The 26823-nt window shown below is 37.1% G+C and overlaps 1 protein-coding gene across 1 annotated transcript in view; it reads right to left on the minus strand.

The window, feature by feature from the left end:
- ELP3 (elongator acetyltransferase complex subunit 3) overlaps positions 1-26823 on the minus strand; it is a 102642-nt gene that overhangs the window by 73556 nt on the left and 2263 nt on the right. Inside the window, exons 2-7 of the mRNA XM_025873776.2 lie at positions 25789-25888; positions 22919-23057; positions 8250-8320; positions 7186-7249; positions 5746-5814; positions 2646-2800 (exon numbers count right to left, since the gene is read on the minus strand). Coding sequence (XP_025729561.1) covers positions 2646-2800; positions 5746-5814; positions 7186-7249; positions 8250-8320; positions 22919-23057; positions 25789-25888 — 598 coding nt within the window. The remainder of the gene's footprint in view (positions 1-2645; positions 2801-5745; positions 5815-7185; positions 7250-8249; positions 8321-22918; positions 23058-25788; positions 25889-26823) is intronic.

Consider the following 26823-nt stretch of genomic DNA (forward strand, 5'->3'; position numbering starts at 1 on the left):
AGCCAGAAAAAAGCCTGAAGGCAGGAAGAGGAGTGTAAAAAAACTCGAGAGATATTATTTCTTCCAGTTATTTTGAAGTTCTGATGATGTACACACATGTGTGCTCATATACACACAGACACACACTCTCATACATTTTTATACCTAGCACAGTTTCTTGCATTATAGCAAAGTTCGGGCTCTGAAAGCAAAGCTGCCTGGTTTCACAGCCCTACTTGGCCGCCAAACTACCTGTGTAACTTTGACAAGTTGCCTAATCTCTGTGCCTTAGTTTCCTCATCTGTAAAAACAGGGATAATTCAAATACTTAAGTCAGGGTGCCTGGGTAGCTCAGTTGGTTAAGGGTCTGCCTTTAGCTCAGGTCATAATCCTGGGGGTCCTGGGATCGAGCCCCACATGGGGCTCCCTGCTCAGCTGGGAGCCTACTTTTCCCTCCCCCTCTGCCCTTCCCCCTGCTTGTGCTCTCTCGTGCTCTCTCTCTCTCAAATAAAATCTTTAAAAATAAATAAATAAATACTTAACTCAAAGGTTTACTGTGAGTTTTAAATAAATGAATAAATACTTATCACAATGCCCAGCACATGATATACAGAGTAAACATGAATGTCTTCCTTTACCCCCACCTCCCATGTCCCTTCCTCCTCAGCTCTAATGCCCATAATAATCATCACTCTACTACCTCTTCCATGCATTTACATTTTCTAAGCATTTACACACATTTCCATGTGCTTACATTCCCATGCATTTACATTTATGTGCATGTGCAAAAATAATGGAATCCATACTGTAAGAATTGCTCTAAAAATTGCTTTCTCACACAGTATACCTCAGAGACCAGTAACTCTCCCATATTAGGTGATCTTATTCATCTGCATGGCATCTAAATGCCATGTATAGGTTGATAACCCCCAATTTTGCATTGCCAGCCCACATGTCTCTTGTGTAGTCTACCTGAATCTCCACTTGAATGTATCTTAGGTATTTCAAACTTAACATATCCAAAGTAAAATTCTTGGTTTTCTCCCATATACCTGCTCTTCCCTCTGTCTTTTCCATCTCAGCATATGGCACCACCCATCAACCATGTCTTATAACCAAAAGTTGGGTATCATGCTTGATTCCTTCCTCTTTCTTACCCCCAACCCAATCCAAAGTCCTGTCATTTGCAGCAATAAAACAGAATTCGAATCCATCCTCTTCTCCATCATTACTGCTACCACCCTCAACTGAACTATGATGGATATAATAGTCTTCTATCTGGCTTCTCACTTTTACTCTTGTAATCCACTTCCCCATTAGCCAGACAATAGACAGAATGACCTTCTTATCAACCTGAATGTGTCACTTTCCTGCTTAAAACCATTCATCTACTTCCTACTGCATTTCAAATACAATTTTAGCTCCTCAAAAGCATTATATTCTCTGGCCCATATATATCTCTGCGAGCTCACCTTATGACATGCTCTCCTTTGTTCACTGGAGTCTAGCCACACTGGCCTCCTCTCTGTTCCTAGAAGACTCCAAGATCTTCCCCATTTCAGTGCCTTTGTCTTATTTTTTTCTGCTCTTGGCCTGATTCCTCCTTATACTTTGGGTCTCAGATTAAATTTTACCACTTTGTCTAGACAATAAACTTATTCTTTATCATAGTATAGCCTATTTCTACCATAGCATTCCTGTTTATGTGTTGAACTAGTAGAAATAAGCACCACAAGGGCAAGGACAACATTCTTCTTATTCCCAGTGCCTAAATCAATACACAGCACCTAGTGGGACCTCCATAAACATTCGGCAAATAAGAGGGAATAGCATATGGTAATTAACTAGGTCTAGGTTTTCCTGAAACTTCTGAAAATAAAAACTACTTTTAAGACTCACTTTTTAAATAACTGAGCTATATATATAAAATGTTAGTATTCTTGCTAAAAACTGAGATATGATATCAAAAGAATGTATAATTCTCTTTTGTCAACAATGAATAAGTCATCTCATTCATGAACAGAAATTATTTAGTTATTAATGTTATTAAATAATAATCACTTGTTTTGTTGATTTCATGGCAGCCAGATGTTTTACATAAAGTGTACCCCTAGTGCTCTTTTTGAGTGGGCTGAAAGCTCAACTAGTCAAATCAAAACTACTCCTGTAGTTTAGACCAGCCTAAGGTTGAAAAAAACCTTCAGTGATTTTATGAATCACTCTTTCTCAGAGAATACTAATGTCAACGAACCATACACACTTATTTAAAAAAAAATTTTTTTTTTCAATGGAAAACAATCCTTTCCCACAAAATAGACGTAACTATGAGAACTAGGAATGTGTAAGGCGATGGATGCTAACTAAGCTGACTGTGGAGACCATTTCACAATATATGTGAGTTCTTATGCTGTACACCATAAACTTTTACAATGCTGTATGTCAATTATATCTCAATAAACTAGAAAAAAATGTATTTTAATTATAACCCATCAAATATATGCAAATAAAAAGAACAAAATCTACCCCCTTTACCCCAATCCCCACCCCCCCCCGCCAAAAAAGAACTAGGAATATAGATGTAGAGCAGAAGGAATTCTCACAGGCTGCGGCTGGAACGATAAGCTGACAACCACTCTGGAGAATATGGTAAAATAAGGATTTCTTACTTGACTGCCTCGTAAATATTGTTGGAGGTATGTCCTGATAAGGCATCATGTAAATTTCGAATAAAATAATCTCTGTATTCTTCTGGAAGGGCCATAAATGTTCCACCCATCACAATAAACTCCACTTTATCCACACTGTGACCAAGTTGTTTTAACTGAAATACATATAAATTCATTAGTATTAGATATATATAGTCAACTATCCTAAGAAGGCACTGCAAATTTCTAATTTTATTTTGTAGTGTTTTCATCGGTATAGTTTAAAAATGAAAAGCAATTCAACATATTTAGTGAATTCTGTGGATTGAAAAAACAGACTCCAGAGTCTGAAAGAAAAAAAAAATTATAGCTCATGGAGGGAAAGGGAGAATTAAAAAGAATCAGCAAGAAGCTTGACATCAATACCTATGTGGAAATTTAAAAACACATGGAATATAAGCTAGAAAGCAGGAAGGGCAAATATAATAACAATACAATATGTAATATAATAAATGAATATTTATGATTATGTATTTTTATGTCAGAACACTTGCGGTAAGCCTTGGGGACAAAAAAAAGATGACTATATGAAACATAATCAGGACTTGATGCCAATGGAAGAAAAAGAACACTACATTAGAAAGAAAAATTAAGAAAGTAGTTTTAAATCAAAACTTTAAAGTTTTAAATCAATTATGAAGATTATGAGCACAGGTGGCACTGCTCTCTGAGGGGAAAAAAAGGAAAAGTCTGGTTGATAAAATATGAAATATTATCTCTCTACTAGGGGAGAATGGTACAGATTTTTCATTTTGTCAACTATAAGAAGCAAGATTCTAAATTTTAAAAACAGATATTTAATTTAAATTCCTTAGGTTCCTCAAAAAGTTAAAAATAGAAAATCAGTATGAGCCAGTAATTTCACTACTGGGTATCTAACCAAAGAAAACAAAAATACTAATTTGAAAAGATATATATACTCCTCCGTTTATTTAGTCAATTATTTGTAAATAATTACATTATTTACAATACCCAAGATATGAAAGCAACCTGAGTGTCCACTGATAGACAAATACAGATGCACTATATTTATATATATATATACACACACACTCACACAATGGAATATAACTCAGCCATAAAAAAAGAGTGAGATCTTGCCATTTACAATAACATGGAGGGAACTACAGCATATTGTGCTAAGTGGAATAAGTCAGAGAAAAACAAATACCATATGATTTCATTTATGTTATTTATATGTGGAATATAAATAACAAAAACAGATAAACAAAAAGTAGACCCATAAATGCAGAGAACACACTGATGGTTGCCAGAGGTAAGTGGGTGAGTGGATGGACAAAATGGGTGAAGGGCAGTAGGAGATATAGGCTTCCAGTTACAAAAAGAATTAAGTCATGGGGATAAAAGGTACAGCATAGAAAATATAGTCAGTGTTATTGTAACAGCGTTGTATAGTGAGTGATGGTAGCTACACTTGTGGTGAGCGCAGCATAACAAATAGAAATGTTGAACCACTAGGCTGGACACCTGAAACTAATGTAACATTGTGCACCAACTACACTTCAATTAAAAAAAAAATTCTTGCCATATCTTAGGCGTGAGAAAAACTGCGTCAAGTAGACTACCAAATTATGAACTCAAATTAAGGCACTATGTAAAGGATGTCTACACTTAATCTGGACAAAAAGGCACCTTTTCAAATGTTTGTTTCTGAAAACAGCAAATAATTTATATATATGTATATCTTTATGTATGTAAATCATATTCACACATATGCATATGCATACACGTGCAGATATGTATTTAAGTATATATGTAAGTTGCACACACACTAAAAGAAGCTCTGTATCTATGACTGTTTATAAGGGATACACAACAAAATCACTCTGGAAGCTTTTTCAAAATATCTTGCCAGTACCCTAAACCACACTTAATCAGAATGCCAGAGGTGGAATGCTGGCATATGTTTTGGAAAAGATACTCAGGTGATTCTAGTGCATTTACAGTTAAGAAAAGAATCACTGTTCTATAGTAGTTTCTAAATCTTTTAAAACCCATTCCCTTTTTGGTAAACATAAAAATTTCATATGCTATTGAAACATTTTATTTATTTATATTTTTAATTTTTTTTATTATGTTATGTTAGTCACCATACAGTACATCATTTTAAATGAATTAAATACCACAGTTAAAAAAGAAACTGAAGCAATGGGCAGTTTAGAACATGCTTTTCTAAACTCTGTAGGTTCCACCCAGGTGGGGTCCTCTCCTATAGCTGACAATCCTGATCCACATGTGCTTGGGAGACAGTGAAGTGAAAAATCTTAATTGGCTGCTATTCACTAATACTAGTTAGAAATGACTAGAAATGACTTAATGACTATGGATGTACTACTTTCCATTGGAGATTTTGTAGTTGCCCTACTAGATGTCACGGTAGAAGTTAAGTGTTCACACTTTTTAAAATTGGGTAAGTTCAAAATAGAACTTTAAGAAAGAAAAACTATATTAATGTTCAGGTTTCCCAAACAGAGCAAGACCATTTACAAAGCACTTGTTTTTAATCAGTTATATTGAAGTATAATTTACATACACTAAAATCAATTAATTTTTAAGTGTACAACTGGATGAGTCTGGGTAAGTGTTTAGAGTTGTGTAACTACCATCACAGTCATGATATAGAACAATTTCATGACTCCCAGGAGTTCCTCATACCCTTTTGTAGTCAATTCCCTATTCCCAACCTGGCAAACCAGGCACAATACTTCTTATGTGGCTTATGGAAGCAAAAATTCAATCCATCCACTTACTGTCTAAGAACTTCCACGCATCTACATCTGTAAATTTCATATGGTAAATGAGTTTGTACAAGTTGAAAGAGATTTAGAGACTATAAGACCCTTAAAGAAAATAATACAGTCTCTAAAGGAAGTAGTGCTTCTGACCTTGCTGGGTATTGCAAAACAGTCTCCCTCCTTCAGATAGATACTAAAAACTTACTGAGGGGAAAGACACTCTTTATTTCAGGTTCAACTCAAATCAAACAATAATACCTTCTGTGTACAAAAATCTAATTTAAAAATGCTTTTTAAAAACTTACCTGTTCTATTCGGTGTCTTGTCTGTAGATAAGGGTCATATCTAGCACGGATAGCTCGCATGGAGGTTGGCTAAGAAAAAAAGAGAAAAATCTCCTGCTGGGCCCACATTCAATAAAAAATAAAAAATAATTTCTAAAGGACTGTATTAAAAATAAAATCCTCTTGTGCTCCTTCCTTCTTCAGTCTTGTTAGGGATCAAAATAATGTTCTGAATAGCATCTGGCTAGTCTCTACCCCCACTGTCTTAAGTATCTGAACAGCAGGGCATCTCCTTGAATCATATTTATCTTTGTGTAAACACTTATGAAATCTCCAGGGTCACTTTCTGCTGGAGCAGAAAGGGGTGGCTAAGGGACAGAAATGAGAGGGAGCCTTTTCACTGAATAATTCCTTTTGTATTTTTAACAATTTGAACAATGGAAAACAAGTAAAAAGTGAAATGCCATATATAAGAAAAAGTCCAGTGGTTTGCTGCTGCTGACCTCTTCTGAAGAGGCTGACCGCTTCAAAAGCCTGTTTGCTGTTCTCCCGCTTGCACCCTGTCCCTACTCTAATCCTTTACCCACACAGCATCAAATGATCTTTTAAAACCCTACACTGCAACAGACCATCTCCCTGCCTTCAACCATAATGGCTTCTCATGACACCTATAATAAAATCCAAACTCTCTGCCCAGCTTACAAACTCCTAGGTCATCTGTCTCTCCAGTCTCATTCCTCCCCTTACCCGCTCAGTCCTGGTACACCCCACTATCGTTCCTGCTACAGCGCCTTGTTCTAGTGATTCTCTCCGCTGGGAATGCTCTCTCCTGATATTCCTGCATGGCTCCTTCATGTCATTCAGGACTCAGTTCAAATATGGCCTCAGACAGTCACTTCCCAACCACCAAGACAAAAGTATCTACTCATCTACAGATCTAACTCAATTTTACTTCTCAGCTTAACATTTACTAGTACCTGATATTTTCTTCTTTCTTGTCTATCTCCCATTATTAGAATGTAAATTCCATAAAATCAGGGACTTCGTCCACTTCCTACTGCTTAAGAAGCAGTATAATGTAGTGAGGAACAAAGAATTCAAAACCTGGGTCTGTCACTTATTAGCAGTGTGTCTCTGGGCCAGATGTTTAGGACTTCTAAGCTTGTTTCCTTATTCATAAAACCAGGATAATAACAGTGTCTTCACTTCAAGATGCTGCTGTAAGGTTTAAAGTTGTAAAGCACTTGGAATAGTTTGACATATATAACAAGTGCTTATATAAGTATTTTTCTAGTGACTAGAGCAATATATGTAGACACTCAGCAAATATTTGATGAACAACTTTTATAATCAGGAGAAAAATAAAAAATTATAAAATTTAAGAAAGCCCGTACTTGTATAAGTGCACTATAGGTAAAGTATGATGTTATACTTCCTCAGGACAACCTCACATTACTTTACCTCATATCCAGTATAAGACTGGGTTGAATATTCAAAATCTGAATCAGGTCCACCAGGGCAGTATCTGTCAATACAACCAAAGAATAAAGATGTCAGATACAAAATTCAGTTCAACAGTCTAGTTCAAGTATCTGCAGTCTCCATAAAATTCTGAGAGCAAACAAGCTTCATTTTCAAATCCTAACAGAAGAGTCTATCTTTGCAGTATTACAATTAATATATTTTCTATGAACAAGTAAACACAATAAACATATAAGGAACATTATTGTAGTCATTTGGAGAATGTTGCAGTCACTGTTATTTTAGAGGCTTAAGCTTTTAGGAAGAAGTTAACAGGATTTAAGTCTTCCTAGGTTTGGAATGATACAGTGCTCTCTTGGTAACTATACTTAGAAAACCTTTCTCTTGGGCGCCTGGGTGGCTCAGTTGGTTAAGCGGCTGCCTTCAGCTCAGGTCGTGATCCCAGGGTCCTACGATCAAGTCCTGCATCGGGCTCCCTGCTCGGTGGACAGCCTGTTTCTCCCTCTCCCTCTGCCTGCCTCTCTGCTTACTTGTGCTCTCTCTCTATCTCTCTGTCAAATAAATAAATAAAATCTTAAAAAAAAAAAGAAGAAAACCTTCTCTCATTTAATCTTCCTAACTAGAATCATGCATATTCTTCTGCCTATTTTTCCAATTATCTAAATTTAAGAAGTTTAAAGGTTATTTATAAGGGTAACTTTTTAATTTGATACTTTTCTGATCCAAACCTATTTTAGATTTCTGACATTTAGAATTTAGGCAGCTCCATATTTCCATGTTTCATTTATCAAGTTAATAGACTGTCACTGTTGAGTTCTCTAACCTATGCATTTTTTATTACAACATATTAAAATCTTTATATGTCTCATTTTTAAAGCAGTGAAACATCCTATCAATGGTTGCTTGTTTCAAAGAACTAACTTATGAATCTACTGAATCAAAGTTTTAAATATTACCAGCATGCACTGATTAAGACTTTAGGGGATTAACTAATTCATTTAAAGTACACACACACACAACTTATGGAAATCATCCACACTTACACGCATATATTTCCTGTAAAACTGATGTGTGGGCATCTGTGGGGTTTGCACATCACAGCCACAACAGCAATCTACAAAAGAAAGATTAATAAAAAAGCTATTATGGAATGATGAATACACAAACCTGGATAGTAGTTATCTCTCAGAAGGAGGGAAAGGAATAGAATCAGGAAATGGCACATAAGGAAAAAACAAAAAAAGAAAATGGCACATAAAGGGGCTTCAATGTATTGGTAATGCTGTATTTCTTAAGCTGAGCAGTGGGTGTAAGGGTGATCTCTTTTCAACATTTTTAATCTCTAAAATCTACAAATGCACTTATATACTAGCTTGGATTATATTTTACCTATAAATTAAGTGCAAAATAAGGAATTAATAATTTTCAAAGTCACAGTGATTCTATTCTCTCACTTTCTTTTACTAAAATAGCCTACAAGAAAAAATTACTTTATGCAATAAAGATATAAAATTATATCTAAGCCTAACCTTTGTAACTCACCCTCCTCACACATATACTGGACCTCAATATTTAGAGCAGACAGTATTAAACTAGGAGCTATACTTCAGAGCGTGTGCAAAATATTCTCAGAGGGGTCCGTCAGAGCCCTCCTGGTCTGAGCACAGTATGTGCTTCAGAAAGGGGGTGATGACAGAGATAAAAGTACGGTTACATATGGGGGTGCTGGCCAAATAAGGGTATAGACTAAGGTGAATATAAGCCAGGTTTCTTACTATCAGAGAAGGAAGTTATAAATATGAAAAGGGAGAGAACCTGGATGGAATGGAAGGTACTGCTGTGAACTCACAGTTTTCAACATATATTCTGATATACAAATAAATATAAATGCAAATGTGTCATATATATGTGTGTGCACATATGTATATATGTATACATATATTTCCTAGCTTGGTTCACTGACATGGAGCAGCAACACCCTAATAGCAATGAGTATAGTTATTTATATATTTATATATAATGAGTATAGCTGTTTATATTTATTTATATTTATAGCTATTTATAGCACTCAGATCTTGGTTTCTAATTACGCTTCTCCACTGAAAAACCCCAGGACTCCTTGGAGAAATGGCTGATTCCAGACATGGGGCAAAGAAAGGACAAGATGAGCCTGGAACATTTTATTATGACAGAAAGTTAGAACTGCTCAAAAAATGATAGGGACGTTTTAGAAAGACACAGAAACCAGCCTGAAAGACTCTCACTGGTCAAATCAGGGATCATGTGTACATCAAAATAAACACATGATAGTAGCAGTTTATAACCCACCAAACTGGAAACCATTAATCCATTCATACAAATAAATGAATGAGTAAATGAAATCTGAAATGAAAATCTGATAAGGAAAATACTTGCATACTTTCAAAGTACTTCACCACACAAAACTTCTTAATTACAAAAAGGAAAAGATTAACTTTACAGAGGAGAAGCCTGGTAGACACTACCTTCATCAAAATGAACCTTCAATGTCAGAAAGAAGAACAAAGATGAAGGTATCATGCTCTCTGATTTCAACTATTAAACACAATATGATATTGGCATAAAACCTGACACGTAGATCAATAGAACAGAAATAGTCCAGAAATAAACCCCTCATACATGATCATCAGTTAATTTACAATAAAGGAGCTGAGAATATACAATGGAGCAAGGACAATCTTCAATAAATGGTGTCGGGAAAAACTGGATATCGACATGCAAAAGAACAAAACTAGACCACTATCTTAGGTAATATGCAAATATTAACTCAAAATGGATTAAAGGCTTGAATGTAAGACCTGAAACCATAAAACTCCCAGAAAAAAAAAAAGTTCCCTGACATTGATCTGGGTGTTGAAGTTTTGGATCTGACTCCAAAAGTAAAGGCGACAAAAGCAAAAATAAATAAGTGGGACTACATCAAACTAAAAAGCTTCCGCACAGCAAAGAAAACCATCAACAAAAGGAAAAAGCAACCTACTGAATGGGAGAAAATATTTGTAAAACATATATCCAATAAGAGGTTAATATCCAAAATATATTACAAAACTCAGCTCAATAGCAAAAACCACATATGATTAAATAATGAGCAGAGGACTTGAACATTTTCCCAAAGACATACAGATGGCCAGCAGACACATGAAAAGATGTTGAATATCAATAATTACCAGGGAAATGCATATTAAAACCATGAGATATTACCTGTTAGAATAGCTACTATGAAAAATCTAATAAATAACAAGTGTTGGTGAGGATGTGGAGAGAAAAGAACCTTCATGCAGTGTTGGTGGGACTATAAATTGGTGCAGCCATTATTGAAAACAGTATGGAGGTTAAAATTAAAAAGAAGTCTACAATATGAACCAGCTATTCCACTTCTTGGTATTTATCCTAAGAAAATGGAAACACTAATTTGAAAAGATATATGCACCCCTATGTTTGCTGCAACATTGTTTACGATAGCCATGATATGGAAACAACCTAAGTAACCATCCATGGATGAATGGATAAAGAAGGTGTGGTGTGTGTGTGTGTGTGTGACACACACACATATACACACACACACACACATACATATACACAATGGAATACTGCTAAGCCATAAAAAAGAATGAAATCTTGCCATTTGTGACAACATGGATGGACCCTGAAGGTATTAAATGGTAGATGAAATTAGTCAGACAAAGAAAGACAAATACCATGACTTCACTTATATGTGGAATGTAAAAAAGAAAACAAAACAAAACCATATATACAGAGAACAGACTGGGGGTTATCAAGGAGGGAGGGGGCTAGGGGATGGACAAAACAGGTGAAGGGGGTCAACTATATGGTGACGGATGGTAACAAAACTTACTGTGGTAATTATTTTGCAGTGTATACAATTATCAAATTATTATCTTATACACTTGAAGATAATATAATGACATATATCAATTTTACCTCAATAAAAATGTTATATACCAATTTTACCTCAATGAAGAAAAAAAGAACATTATCAGTGACAGGACAAATTGAAACTATATACCACCTGCTAGTATACCAGAAAAACATATTATTGCTTCTATAATGTTCCTGCCAAAAATGCATAACCTGAATCTAATTATGAGGAAACATCTGATTAAGCCAAACTGAGGAACATGCTACAAAATAACCTGCCTGAAATCTTCAAAAGCGTTAAGGTAATGAAGTCAAGGAAAGACAGGAAGTGTCCAGACTTTAAAGGACATGACAACCAAATCTAACATGTAATCCTGAACTGGATTCTGTAGATCATTATTGAAACAGTGGGTGAGGGGCACCTGGCTGGCTCAGTTGGTTAAGTGTCTGCCTTCAGCTCAGGTCATGATCCTGGAGTCTTGGAATCAAGCCCCACATCGGGCTCCTTGCTCAGCAGGGAGTCTGCTCCTCCCCCTGCTCATGCTCTCTCTCACTCACTCTCTGAAATAAATAAATAAAATCTTTAAAAAAAATAGATAATTAAAAAAAGTCTCTTATGGCTAAAAAAAAAACGGTGAAACTTGAACAAAGTCTGAGGATTAGGTGACAGTACTTAATTAGTGTTAAATTCCTGACTTTGACACTCTATTGTGGTGATAAAAGAAAATGTCCTTATTTGTAGGAAATGCACACTGAAGTATTCAAAGGCAACTTATTCTGCAACATACTCTCAGGTGGTTCAGGGGGAAAATGTTTTTATACCAGACTTTCAATTCTGTAAGTTTGATTATTTTTCATAATAAAAATTATTAAAATTTAAATCATTAAACAGTGATCTAGACAAAAATCCAAAATTTATAAAAAATTGCAAATCTGAATGAAAAATTTAGATTTTCAAACAAATGTTTTTATTTAAAATGAGCCACAACTACGTATACCACCGATGTGGTCAGTCTAATTCAACAATCTTTTATTGAGGGCCCAGTATATAGGCCAGGTTCTAAGCTACACAGAACAAATGGGCCTTGAGACTAAAAAAATATTAATGCACTGCTTCTGTCCTCTGAAATCATATCTGCCTAGGGTAGCAAGATACATAGAAACAGGTTATTTCAAAACCACATGGTAAGAAGGATGTAGAAAATACTAGGAATGCCAAAGAAGGCAATTAATTAGCCCTCACCAGGGAAGTCAGGGAAGCCTTCCTGAGATGCTAACAATTGTGCTGATTAAGAATTAATTGATGGGGTGCTTGAGTGGCTCAGCTGGTTACGCATCCAATTCTTTGTTTAGGCTCAGGTGACGATCTTAGGGTCGTGAGATGGAGCCCCACGTTGGGCTCTGCGCTCAGTGTGGAGTTTGTTTGTCCCTCTCCCTCTGCTCCTCCCCCTGCTTGCACTCGCATGTGTGCTCTCACTCTCAAATAAAAAATAAAATAAAATAAAATGGATCACAGACCTAAATGTAAAGTCAAAACAATAAAACTTCTAGGAGCTAACATAGGAGAAAATCTAGGTGACCCTGGGTTTTGCAATGAGTTTTTAGATCAACACCAAAGAATGATCCAGAAAGAAAAAACTGGAAAAAACTGGACTACCTTAAAAATTTGAAAGTTCTGTTCTGAGAAAGATACTCTTAAGAGAATGAAAAGACACAGACTCAAAGAAAGTATTTGCAAAACCCATGTCTGGTAAGATACATATCTTAAATATACAAAGAACTCTTAAAATTTCACAATAAAAAACCAAACAATCCATTAGGAGTAGGGCAAAAGATCCGAAGAGACACCTCGTCAAATAAGATATAGTATTGACAATAATAATATGAAAGATACTCAACATATGTCATTTGGGAATTGCAAACTAAAATGAAATACTACCACACACCTACCAGAATGGCCAAAATCCAGAACACGGACAATACGAAACGCTGACAAGCATGTGGAGCAACAGGAATTCTCACTGTTGGTGGGACTGTAAAATGATACAGCCACTTTGGAAGACAGTTTGGCAATTTTACAAAGCTAAACCTAGTCTTACGATATGATCCAGCAATCATGCTCCTAGGTATTTACCCAAGTGAGTTGATATGCCAAGATTTCATTCTTTTTAATGGCTGAATAATATTCCACTGTATATGTACCACATCTCCTTTATCCATTCATGAATTGAGGGACGCTTGGGCTGCTTCCATAATTTGGCTATTGTAAATAATTCTGCAATAAATATAGGGGTACATGTACCCCTCTGAATTAGTGTTTTTGTATTCTTTGGGTAAATACCCAGTAGTGTGATTGCTGGTTTGTAGGGTAGTTCTATTTTTAAATTTCTGAGGAACCTCCATACGATTTTCCACAGTGACTGCACCAGTTTGCATTCCCACCAGCAGTACAAGAGGGTTCCTTTTTCTCTACATTCTTGTCAAAATAGTATCTTCTGTTGTTGCTTTAGCCATTCTGACAAGTGTGAGAAGATAAATCATTGTGGTTTTGATTTGCATATCTCTGATGGTAAGTCATGGTGAGCATCTTTTCATGTCTTTTGGCCATCTGGATGTCTTCTTTGAAGAAATGTTCATGTCTTCTGCCCATTTTTTAATTGGATGGATGTTGAGTTGTATCAGTTCTTTATATATTTTGGATACTAACCCTTTATCAGATATGTCATTTACAAATATCTTCTCCCATTCCATACGTTGCCTTTTAGTTTTCTTGTCTCCTTTGATGTGCAGAAACTTCTTATTTTGATGTAGCCACAATAATTTATTTTTGCTTTTGTTTCCCTTGTCTCAGGAGACATACCTAGAAAAAAGCTGCTATGGCTGATGTCAAAGAAGATACAGGCTGTTCTCTTCTGGGATTTTTATGGTTTCAGGTCTCACATTTAGGTCTTTAATCTATTTTGAATTTATTTTTGTGTATGGTGTAAGAAAGTGGTCCAGTTTCTTTCTTTTGCATGTTGCTGTCCAGTTTTCCCAATACCATTTGTTGAAGAGACTGTCTTTTTCCCCAGTGGATATTCTTTCCTGCTTTGTCAAACATTGGTTGACCATACAGCTGTAAGTTTATTTCTGGGCTTTCCATTCTGTTCCACTGATCTGTGTGTCTATTTTTGTGCCAGTATCATGCTGTTTTGATTACTATAGCTTTGTAAATAGAACTTGAAGTCTGGAACAGTGATCCCTCCAGCTTTGCCTTTTTTTTCCCCCCAGGATTGCTTTGGTTATTTGGAGTCTTTAGTGAGTCATATGAATTTTAGGATTGCTTGTTCTAGTCCTAAGAAAAATGCTATTGGTATTTTGATAGGGATTGCATTAAATGTGCAGATTGTTTTGGGTAGGATGGAGATTTTAACAATATTTGTTCTTCTAATCTATGAGCATGGGATGTCTTTACATTTCTTTGTGTCCTCTTCAATTTCTTTCATAAGTGTTTTATAGTTTTCAGAGTACAGGTCTTTCACCTCTTTGGTTAGGTTTATTCCTAGGTATCTTACTATTTTTGGTGTCATTGTAGATTGGATTGTTTTAATTTCGTTTTCTTAAGATTTTATTTATTTTAGAGAGAGAGAATGAAAGGGGGAGGGGGGCAGAGGGAGAGGGAGAGAGAAAATCTCAGACTCCATGCTGAGTGCAGAGCCTGACATGGGGCTCAGTCTCATGACCCTGAGATCATGACCTGAGCTGAAATCAAGAGTCAGATGCTTAACTGAGAGCCACCCAGGCACCCCTTAGTTTCACTTTCTGATGTTTCATTATTGGTGTATAAAAATGCAACAGGGGGTACCTGGGTGGGTGGCTCAGTCAGTGAAGCATATGCCTTCAGCTCAGGTTGTGATCCCAGGATCCTGGGATCGAGCCCTGCATCGGGCTCCCTGCTCGGTGGGGAGCCTGCTTCTCCCTCTCCCTCTGCCTGCTGCTCCCCCTGCTTGTGCTCTCTCTGTCAAATAAATAAATAAAATCTTAAAAACATAATAAAATAAAAATAAAATAAAAAAATAAAACTGCAACAGATTTCTCTACATTGATTTTGTATCCTGCCACTTTACTGAAATCATGTATCAGCTCTAGCAGGTTTTTGGTGGTCTTTTGAGTTTTCTACATGCAGTATCATGTCATCTGCAAATAGTGAAAGTTTTACTTCTTCCTTACTGATTTGGATGATTTTTATTTCTTTTTGTTGTATGATTGCTGCTGCTAGGCCTTCCTGTACTCTGCTGCATAGAAGTGGTGAAACAGGACATTCTTATCTTTGTTCCTGACCCTAGAGGAAAAGCTCCCAGTTTTCTCCCCTTAAGGATGATGTTAGGTGTGGGCTTTTCATATATGGTATTATGTTGAGGTTATGTTCCCTCTAAACCTACTTTGTTAAGGGTTTTTATCATGAACGTATGTTGTACTTTGTTTAATGTTTTTTCCTACCCTATTAGAATGATCATACGGTTCTTTTCCTTTCTCCTACTGATGTGATGTATGGTGTTGATTGATTTGTGAATATTGAATCACCCTTGAAATCCAGGAATAAATCCCACCTAATTGTGAGGAATGTTTTTTTTTTTTTAATGTATTGTTGGATTTAGTTTGCTAGTATTTTGTTGAAGATTTTTGCATCTATATTCATCAGGAATATTGGCCTGTAGTTCTCTTTTTTAGTGGTCTTTATCTGGTTTTGGTATCAGGGTAAAGAAGGCCTCATAGAATGAATCTGGAAGTTTTCCTTACTATTTTTTGGAATAGTTGGAGAGGAATAGGCATTAACTCTTCTTTAAATGTTTGGTACAATTTGCCCGTGAAGCCATCCAGTCCTGGGCTTTTGTTTGTCGGGAGTTTTTTGATTACTGATTCAATTTCTTTGCTGGTAATCAGTCTCTTCAAATTTTTCATTTCTACTTGTTTCAGTTTTGGTAGTTTACATGTTTCTAGGAATTTATTTCTTGTGGGCTGCTAATTTGTTGGCATACAGTTTTTCATAATATTCTCTTATAATTGTATTTCTATGGTGTTGGTTGTTATTTCTCCTCTCTTATTTGTGATTTTGGGCCCTTTCTCTTGTTTTCTTCTTGATAAGTCTGGCTAGACGTTTATCAATTTTATTGATCTTTTTCCAAAGAACCAGCTCCTGGTTTCACTGATCTGTTCTACTATTTTCTTAGTTTCTGTATCATTTATTTCTGCTGTAATCTTTATTATTTCCTTCCTTCTACTTTTAGGTTTCATTTGTTCTTTTTTCTAGCTCCTTTAGGTGTAAGAGTAAGTTGTTAATTTGAGATTTTTCTTGCTTCTTGAGGTAGGTCTGTATAGTTATAAACTTCCCACTTAGAACCACTTTTGATGCATCCCAAGATTTTGGATTGTTGTGTTTTCATTTTTATTTGTGTCCATGCATGTACTTAATTTTTTCTTTTATTTCCTGATTGATCCATTCATTGTTTAGTAGCATGTTATTTAGCCTCCACATATTTGTAGTCTTTCCAGATTTTTTCTTGTGGTTCATTTCTAGTTTCATAGTGTTATGGTCAGAAAAGATGCATGGTATGACTACAATCTTCTTGAATTTGTTGAGGCTTGTTTTGTGGCCTAATATGTGATCTATTCTGGAGAATGCTCCATGTACATTTGAAAAGAATGTGTATTCTGCTATTTCAGGATGGAATATTCTGAATATCTGTTATCCATCTAGTCCAACGAGTCATTCAAAGCTGTTTCCTTGTTTCTGGTTGGATGATCTGTCCATCAGTGTTAGTGGGCTGGTAAAGCCCTCTACTATTATTGTATTACTATGGATTAGTCTTTTATGTTTGTTATTAACTGTTTAATACATTTGGGTGCTCCCCTGTTGGGTGCATAAATATTTATAATTGTTGTATCTTCTTGTTGGATTGTCCCCTTTATTATTATATAGTGTCCTTCCATGTCTCTTATTACATACAGTCTTTGTTTTAAAGTCTATTTTGTCCAATGTAAGTATCACTACCCCAGATTTCTTTTGATATACATTTGCACGACAGATGTTTCTCCATCCCCTCACTTTCAGTCTGCAGGTGTCATTAGGTCTAAAATGAGTTTCCTGTAAGCAGCGTAGAGGTTGGTCTTGTTTTTTAATTCATTCTGTCACCCTATGTCTTTTGGAGCATTTAGTCCACTGATATTCAAAGTCATTATTGACAGATATGTATTTATTGCCATTTTATTCCTTGTTTTGTGGTTGTTTCTGACATTTTTCTCTGATCCTTTCTTCTCTTTCTCTCTTTCATGGCTTGCTAGTTTTCTTTAGTGAAATATTTGGATTCCTTTCTCTTCATTCTTTGCATATCTATTAGTTTTTGATTTGTGGTTACCATTAAGTTTGTATATAACATCTTCTGCATATAGCAGTCTATATTAAGTTGATGGTTAAGTTTGAACCTATTCTTTACTCCTCTCCTCCCCATGTTTTAGGTATAAGGTGCTATATTTTATATCCTTTTATTTTGTGAGTTTCTTAACTCATCTTTTACATAAATATTCATTTTTACTGCTTTTGTGTTTCCTATCTTCATACTGTCACTTTTGATCTTCTTTCCACTTCAAGAGTCCTCCTTAATATTTCTTGTGGGGCTGCTTTTAGTGGTCATGAACTCCTTTAGTTTTTGTTTGTCTGGGAAACTTTTTTTTTTTAAGATTTTATTTATTTATTTGAGAGAGAGTGAGAGAGAGCATGAGAGCAGAGAGGGTCAGAGGGAGAAGCAGACTCCCTGCTGAGCTGGGAGCCCAATGTGGGACTCGATCCTAAGACTCTAGGATCATGACCTGAGCTGAAGGCAGTCACTCAACCAACTGAGCCACCCAGGCACCCCTGTCTGGGAAACTCTTTATCTCCCCTTCTATTCTAAATGATAGCCTTGCTGGATATTCTTTTTTTTTTTTTTTTTTGAAGATTTTATTTATTATTTGACAGAGAGAGACACAGCGAGAGAGGGAACACAAGCAGGGGTAGTGGGGAAGGGAGAAGCAGGCTTCCCGCCTAGCAGGGGGCCCGATGCAGGGCTCGATCCCAGGACCCTGGGATCATGACCTGAGCCAAAGGAAGACACTTAACGACTGAGCCACTCAAGCGCCTGTGGATAGAGTATTCTTGACTGAAGATTTTTCCTATTCACCACTTTGAATATATCACGCCACTCTCTTCTGGCTTGCAAGGTTTTTGCTGACAAATCTGCTGATAGCCTTATGGGGCTTTCCCCTTGTATGTAACTGTCTGCTCTTGCTGCTTTTAAGATATGTTTTTTTTTTTAATCACTACTTTTTGCCATTTTAATTACACTATGTCTTGGTGTGAATCTGCTTTTGTTGCTTTTATTGGGCATTCACTGTGCCTCCTGGATGTGAATATTTGTTTCCTTCCCTAAACTAGGTAAGTTTTCAGCTATTATTTCCTCAAATAAATTCTTCTTCCCCTTTGATTTCTCTTCCTCTTCTGGGACACCTATAACATGAAGGTTATTACATTTGATGGAGCCACTGAGTTCCCTATATCTATTCCAATTTTGCAAAATTCTTTTTTCTCTCTTTTGTTCAGCCTGATTATTTTCCATTACTTTGTCTTTCGGTCATTAATTCGCTCCTCTGATTCTTCCATCCTGCTATTCATTCCATCAAGTGTGTTTCTCATTTCATTTATTGAGCCCTTTATCTCTGCTATGTTATTCCTTATCTCTGTATTAAGTACTTTATTCATGTCTTCTACTCTTTTCTCACATCCAGTGAGTATCCTCATGATCATTGCTTTAAGTACCCCATCAGGCATGTTACTTATATCTGCTTGGCTTAGATCTCTGGCTGTGGTGTTGTCTTTTTTTTCTTTCTTTTCTCCCTCCCTCCCTCTTTCTTTCTCTCTTTTTCCCTCCCTCCCTTCTTGTCTTTCCTTTTCTTTTGTTTCTTCTTTCCTTTCATTTGCAACAAATTTCTCTATCTTCACATTTTGTCTCTGTGTCTGTTTCTCTGTGTTAGGAAAGTCAGCTACATCTCCTGTTCTTGAGGGTAATGGCCTTATGAAGAAGTCCTGTACTGCCCTGCTGTGTACTGTCCCCAGTTCCCCAGGGCCTGGCGCTTCTGGGAATGTCACCAATGTGTGCTGCATGTGCTGTGCTGTTTTATCCTAGCTGTTACATCCTTTAGGCCAGTCATCTTCAGAGGCTATCTTTGCCTTTTGTGAGCAGTACTTGGCCCCCAACCTGAATGTAGTGCATTTTAATGAGGCGTGCTCTGGTCTGCTTGTGAATGAGACCTGTCACCACTGCTGTTTGAACAGGGGCTCCACAAAACTCCTGAGTCAGGAGACACACTGTAAGCAGAAGTTTGGGCCGGTCTTCAGGGGGAGGGGACTCATCAACCTGGAACTGAGGCAAGTGTGACGGGGAAGGGCAGTTCCACAGGAGTAAAGGCACTTGAAGTGGGGCTTGGTATAAGCAAATTAGGTAGCAAGTGTGGGTGCTGCACTGATTCCCACAGGTGGCCCTGTGCTCATGGGCTGAGGGATGGGTGAGGGAAATGGTGTCAGTCACTTCTGTGTTCCTGGAGGGGTCTCTCCTTGAACTCTGCTTCTCTGGGATGTGCTCTGAGGTGAGCAAATAACCTCTGTACTGTGTCCCCCAGGTGCTCTTCAGATTGCTGTTTCCACACTGTACATCATGCGTTGTTTGCCTAGCTTCTAAGAGCAGTGCAATGCCCTCTGGGATCTATCCCAGCCATGCCCACTGACCTTTAAAATTCCAGTCTTTAAGTCCACTGGTTGCAAGAACTCCCAAAATTCAGTCCCTCTCACTTGCCAAGCCAATTGCTATGGGAATTCATTTTCCCTGTGGGCTCCCTGGTTGATGGTTATTAGTCTGTCTCTCACCCTTCTCTGCCACTGTGGCTCTCTCCCCACCACAGCGGCCATGATCTCTTTCTCTCCCAAACCGCATCTCTGCACTTACCACCTTCTTCAATGTGGCCTCTTCTCTACTTTTAGTTGTGTAGTTTGTTCTGCAACTCTTCAGGTCAATTTCTGGGGTATTTAGGATGATCTGACAGTTATCTAGTTGTATTTGTAGGATAAGGTGAGCCTAGGGTCCTCCTACTCTGCCATCTTCCAACCTCTCCCTGTACTTCTGATATTTTTAATAGTTCACTCTGGTGATATTGTCAAAGATGGATTTGGTGCAGGTAAGAAAAAGTAGACTAGTTAGGAAATAACTGAAATAGTCTAAAAAGAAATAATGAAGGCCAGAATATCCTTACCAGTGGTGGTAGGAATGGACAATGCATTTCACATCTTTTGGAAACTGAGTGGATAGAGGCACCATGAACTAGGATTGAGAAGAAAGATGAATGAGCAAGTTTGAGGTTAGTTTTGGTTATATTATACTTGAGGGTATATAGGCAGTCAAAGGAGAGATGTTTAACAGGCACTCTGACAAAAGCCTGAAGCTTGAGGAGTGGTCAGAGCTGGATGTCAGCATATAACAATACTTAGAAATGTCAATGGATGAGATCACCAAAGATGGCGTGTACAGTACTAAGAACAGTGGACCCAGGACAACAGAAAACATCAATTTTTAGAGGCAAGCAGAACAAGAATAGACCTCAAAGAAAGAAAAGAAGTAACTAGAGGTAGGAGGAGGAGGAGACAGAATGGTGTCATGGAAGCCAGGCTTATTAGTCAGGTTAAGGAAAGGTTGATAAGTCTTTGTCTTCCATAGCAGCAAGCTCATACATAATGCTGAAAACTAAAAATTCAAGACTTATCTATAGAGTGTGTTATCTGGGGATATAGAAGCAAATGCCAAGGAATCAGCTAAGAGTTAAAAATGCTTGCCCTGAGGGGAAAAATGGGAGGTGAGGGGTTTGAAACTATGGCTGACCTTTGAAGAAAGCACGGGTTAGGGGTGACAACCCCTCAACTCAGTTGAGTAACTGCATATAATTTTTGACCCCAGAAACTTAATTATTTTCATAGTCTACTGCTGATCAGAAGCCTTACTGGTAACAGAAACCATCAATTAATACATATTTTGTATGCTATACGTATTGTATACTGTATTCTTACAATAAAGTAATCTAGACAAAAAGAAGTACCAGGACAATCATAAAGAAAATACATCTATAGTACTGTACTTATGGGAAAAAATCTGCCTGTAAGTGGACCCATGCAGTTCAAACCCATGTTGTTCGACTGTATTAATTTCTCTTAAGGAACCCTTTACGCTAGGTACAAATAAATAAAACAAAAACTCTTAACTACAAGGAGAAGAGACCAGAATTAGTGATTCATTGTGTATAAAAGTTTTAGGGTTTAATTAGTCACAAATGCAATATGATCCAGGAGATATGGCCACCAAACAAGTCAACATAAACTGTAATTACCAAGTTTTATACTCGCATCCAAATAAGAGATTGAATTTCTATGATCATATCAGAAACACACAATTCAATTCTGGGTATCATGTTTTAAGAGGGTCCAAATCCTATCTTTCACATTCATCCTTTATATCCTAAAGCCCCTACCCTAATTCCAGCTCTTAACATATCTTACACCTAGATCAAGCCAAGAGTACCCTAACTGGTCTTTTTGGCTCCGAGCTACTCTACATCTTGTATCCAAATTAATTTTCTGAAAGTCTGGTTTGTTCGTATCACTCTCCTCAATCTTTAACAGTAACTACCTTTACCAGTTTCCTATTACCCAGCTTCTCTGCAGGACATTTAAGATCTTTTATAAGCTGATCCCAAATTAACTCTTTAACTTAATGTCCTGCTGCTTTCTCAAATGGTTTACCAACTCCAGTCAGTGTGAGGTACTCACTGTACCCTGCGCACATCACACCTCTTATAATACCTCTACTTCTGTGCCTTAGTTCCTTGTGTCCTTGCTCCCATTATTCTTCAAGCCTGCTCTTCGCTGCTTATATGGGCACCGTTTTTTTAATTTTAGTTTTTATTGTTATGTTAATCACCATTACATCATTAGTTTTTGATGTAGTGTTCCATGATTCACTGTTTGCATATAACACCCAGTGCTCCATGCAGAAATTGCATATGGGCACCATTTATATGTCAAGCAAGTGCCATGCTTTCTCTAGGGCTTTCCCTAGTCTCTTTTACTGCAGGGACATCTTTGTCCTCTGGACTTCCACAGTGCTTCCCATTACGTCAGTCGCTTCCCAAATACCACATACAGAATGCATTTGTACCATTAACTACCTTTTAAAAGTACAAGGGGCGCCTGGGTTGAGCGTCCTACTCATGATTTCAGCTCAGATCATGATCTTGGGGTCATGAGATTGGGCCCAGCCTCGGGTTCTGCACTCAGCACAGAGTCTGCCTGAGATTCTCTCCTTCTCCCTCTGCCTCTTCCCTTGCTCATGTGCTCTCTCAAATAAACAAACAAAATCTTTTAAAAATAAAAGTACCTTTTGTAAGTATCAGTTGTATTGAAAGCCATGACCTTAAAATGGCCAACAATATTTATCACATTGAGATAGTCACCACGCCTCAATTTATACTTTTAAGGACATTAAAACATAATCTACTCCTTTAAGCATAGTGAGTGTTTTTCAACATTCTGCACATGTCTCTACTGTAGCACATATCATAATATCTGGATTTTATTAAACTGAATCCCCCTTTTCCACCTCACTACCTGAGCGTTACATGGAGGCAAGGATTTCTGGCAGAATAGATATGGAATCAATATTTCATGAATCAAATTACTCACCCCACTGGCAGTTCTGATGGGTTTTGCCTTTAATTTGGGGACTAAGACCTTTCGATACTGAGGTGGGACTGCAGCGATGATATCCACCAGGCGGGGCTGTGCTGAAAGGCCGTATTTGGCAGCTGTCCTGGTTTTTACCCTGGAAGTAAAGCATCTAGCATTATCAAGATCATAGTATTTCAAGGCATACTACCAAAAGAATGACCTACAAATAACATCAACTCCTGTCACTCCCCAATCTTTTCACCCAGTCACAACAGTGGCATTAACATTTGTGAGTATCAGAAAAATAGAAGAAAATCAGGAAAACGTACCAATGACTTCTTACTCCAGAGTACCAGAAAGAAAACAAGATGACTACAGGGAAGGTCCCAGCACAGTGACACAGGTAGGTCTCATTCAACAAAGTGCTCTAGCTTCACAGCATTCTACCCTTTTCTCAACCCAACACTACAGCACCTGGGATTAATTCTGTAGTAAGGGACTGTTTATTACACTGTGGGATGTTTAGCAGCTTCATCGGCCTCTACCCACCAGCACCCCACTTCCCATTGTTAACAACTAAAAATGTCTCCTGGGTGGGTGGGTGGGTGGTATCATGCCTGGTTGTGAGCTATGGTCTTAGACCAGACAAACAAACAAAAAACAATTTAAAGGAAAGGTGTACAGAACCAAATAGTAAATAATGTATATTTTTAAAGTGTTTTAAAACTTTTTCTAACATAAAATAATATATACATAAAAAACAGAACATAAAACATACAAACATACTTTAAAATTTATGAAGCAAACACTTGTGTTACTATACTCCAAGGAACAGAATATGATCAGCACTTCAGAAAACCCATTTACTCCTTCCTGACTATAACTTTATCCCTAATCCCTAGAAATAACCTTCAGCCCAACTAATAATTCCTTGCTTTTCTCTATAATTTTATTGGTTTCTTGTTTCTTGGTGCTAGCAAACCCTAACAGTCACCTTAATTTCTCATTTTAATCCAACTAAAAATATTGTGAAGTATTTGCATCATTTTCAAAAAATGTTAACTCAGTACCTGATTTGTAAAGAGTACAAGTACTTGGTATGCCAGAAGGTATAAGGCATAGTTGTTTCATGCTCTATGTTTGTATGCTGCTATGTTTTCAGAGAGGCATTCACAAAAATAAATGTGTAAGTGATAAAAATATATGTGATAAAACACACATACAATAATGAACGTGTCCAGAGTTCAAGAGAGGAACTCAATGGGTGCTGTGGAGACAGTCATGGAAAACAGGGACAGAAAAGAGTTGGCCTCAGACAGGCAGTGAAGACATGGAGATGCCACTGAGAACAAATAGGCTGGCTTATGTGAAGACACAAAAACAGGAATGCACATATTTTAGGATACATGGGTAGACTTGATATAAAGCAGACACTTTCAATGTAAAGGTACAGAAATTTAAAAAGTTGGGCAAGTTGAAGCCAGACCAAGAGGCCTTACATAAGGGGCTGAAGAATTTGCATTTAATTTCATATATGTTGAGGACATACTGAAAATTCCTGTATAGGGCAATGACATGATAAAAGACAAGAACAAGGAACAATTAACCCAGCAAGAGATATAGACTGAAAGCATAAGCTACTGCAGTAGTCTAGCATTAAGTTCAAAAAGGGATGAATTAGGGAGTTAGTAGTGGAAATGAAAGTGAGAGTCATAATGAAGAGAGAGTAGGCAAAATTTAAATATTAATTGGAACTAAGAAAAACAATCTGAAGAGGACACTAGAGTTTCAAGCCTGGGTGAAGGTTAATACAATTAAGCAAAGAGGACATCTGCATAGAGGCTTGTTTTCAGGAAGATGTTAGCATAAACTTTAGATGTGCTAAATTAAAGAGACTGACAAAAAATACAAGAAGAAGAAATGTTCACTAGAAATAAAAGACTTTTGTATAATTAGCGGTATAGCCAACAATGACAGAAAAGCAACTCCTAAAGACAGGATAGAAAAATCAGTAAAACATAACTCCACAGTCCAGAAAGGATAATTAAGTAACTTATTTATTCCTTTAGCAAAAGTTTATTAAGTGCAATATTCCAAGGAAGTGATAAAACACTGTAGCATCCCAAGCAACAAGAAACAGTCTTAAAAAGGCCTCACTGTGGTGATTTAGACCACTGATGACCTACCTGGGAGTGGGGAGAAAACCCTTTCATTAGAGCAGATCTACATAGTGAATATCTAATGGAAACAAAAGAAGCAGAGATGAAAGACTACTCTTAACTGAGGATGTAGCAAAGTCAAAACTGAACATGATTGTGGAAAGGAAACAGATGAACAGGTCAAAAAGGCTATAAAGTAGAAAAGGGTTGGATTAGATCAAAGACCCCAAAGGCAGGGTTTTCCTAAGAGAGCTACTGCTTCTTCTGAGACAGGAGGAAGGGAACAAGGATGTGAAGTGATGCAGCAAAGAAGATAACAGGGGCTCTGAGACAGACGATCTAATTCCAAATCCCAGTTCTGCCAACTACTAGTTCTTTACTTTTAGACAAATTATCTAATCTTCCTCTGTCTCGTACCCAACTGTCAAATGAGGGTGATATAAGTACCTAACTCACACAGTTTTTGAGGGGACCACCTGAATTAATACAATGCACTACTAATAGTGATTGGGACATAGTAAGCGCCCAATAAATATTAGAAGCGATTAGTATTCTTAGGCTGTGACAGAATTTTGCCATAAATGAGTGACAGGGCAGAGCAGAAAGCTAAGTTCTCAATTAAAATATAAAACATGAGATAGAAAACAAATCATATTTGATAATTTCAATAAAAAGATCTACCACCTAAGAACAGGACTGCCTTCTTTGTTTTATAAATCAACTTACTTATTCAGATCAATGTCCTTCCCCTGTTCGTGGGCTTCAATTAGTTGTTTAATAACATCTCCTATAGTCAGCATCATCAGCTCAGCAGGGCTGAGATCTCCTGGAAAAATAATATTTAACAATGTAAAAAATCATATAACCCAGTAAAGTTTTTTGCATTTATTTTTTTTCTTCCAAAATTATTCCAACCATCCCAGATGAACAGCTCAAGTTTACAAGACACCAAACTTCCACTGTTTACAGTTTGAGCATATCCTTTGTACCCTTAATAAAACAAACCTGCTTCATCTATATAAGGGGAGAATTCACTTTAGAAGTACAAACATTGTAAGAATGATAGATACAGGAAAGAACAGAGACAAACATGAGGAGAAAGAACCTAATTGTACAAGAAAGCATCAAAGTGGTTAAAATAGCTTCCATTTAACTCCAGAATTATAATGATATTTAGATGCATTATTTCATCTCTCAGAATGCAGTAGATAGGAATATTTGCTAGTCACACAAAAATGCCACCAAGGGGTGAAGTTGAAACTCAAATCCAGGTATCCACAGACGTAATATTACAAAGCAATGCAATGCTCCTTTGTAATACAAAGAATGTTGGTTCTATACTTGCCTAGGGATCTAAGATATAGTCTGTCCACCATCATGACCTTCTGGCAACTGTGGCTGACATGACAAGCAGAAACCAACATGTTCTTACATGACTTACATGACTTCATCATTCAATAGATTGGTTCAAGGATAGGCACCTACCCGTCAGGCCAATCTGAGCTCTTTCCTCATGGCAAAAAATGCCACTCTCCCACCAGTGATATGGCTTGGGAACTGCCACCAAGCATACTTCCAGCCTATAGAGAAAGCTAGCGTGCAGAGACGATGGAGTCATCAGAGAGAAGAATAGATGATAAAGCCCTGGCAGTAATGGAGCCCCTTTATTTATTTTATCTCATTTGAAACCTCACAACACTGTATGGTAGATGGTGTCAGCCCCTTTTACAGGTGTTAAAAATTAAGGGAAGTTAAGATGCC

Source organism: Callorhinus ursinus, unplaced genomic scaffold (genome assembly GCF_003265705.2).
Source record: "Callorhinus ursinus isolate GAN/ISIS: 27379988/994484 unplaced genomic scaffold, GSC_fseal_2.0 scaffold4, whole genome shotgun sequence".
NCBI lineage: Eukaryota > Metazoa > Chordata > Mammalia > Carnivora > Otariidae > Callorhinus > Callorhinus ursinus.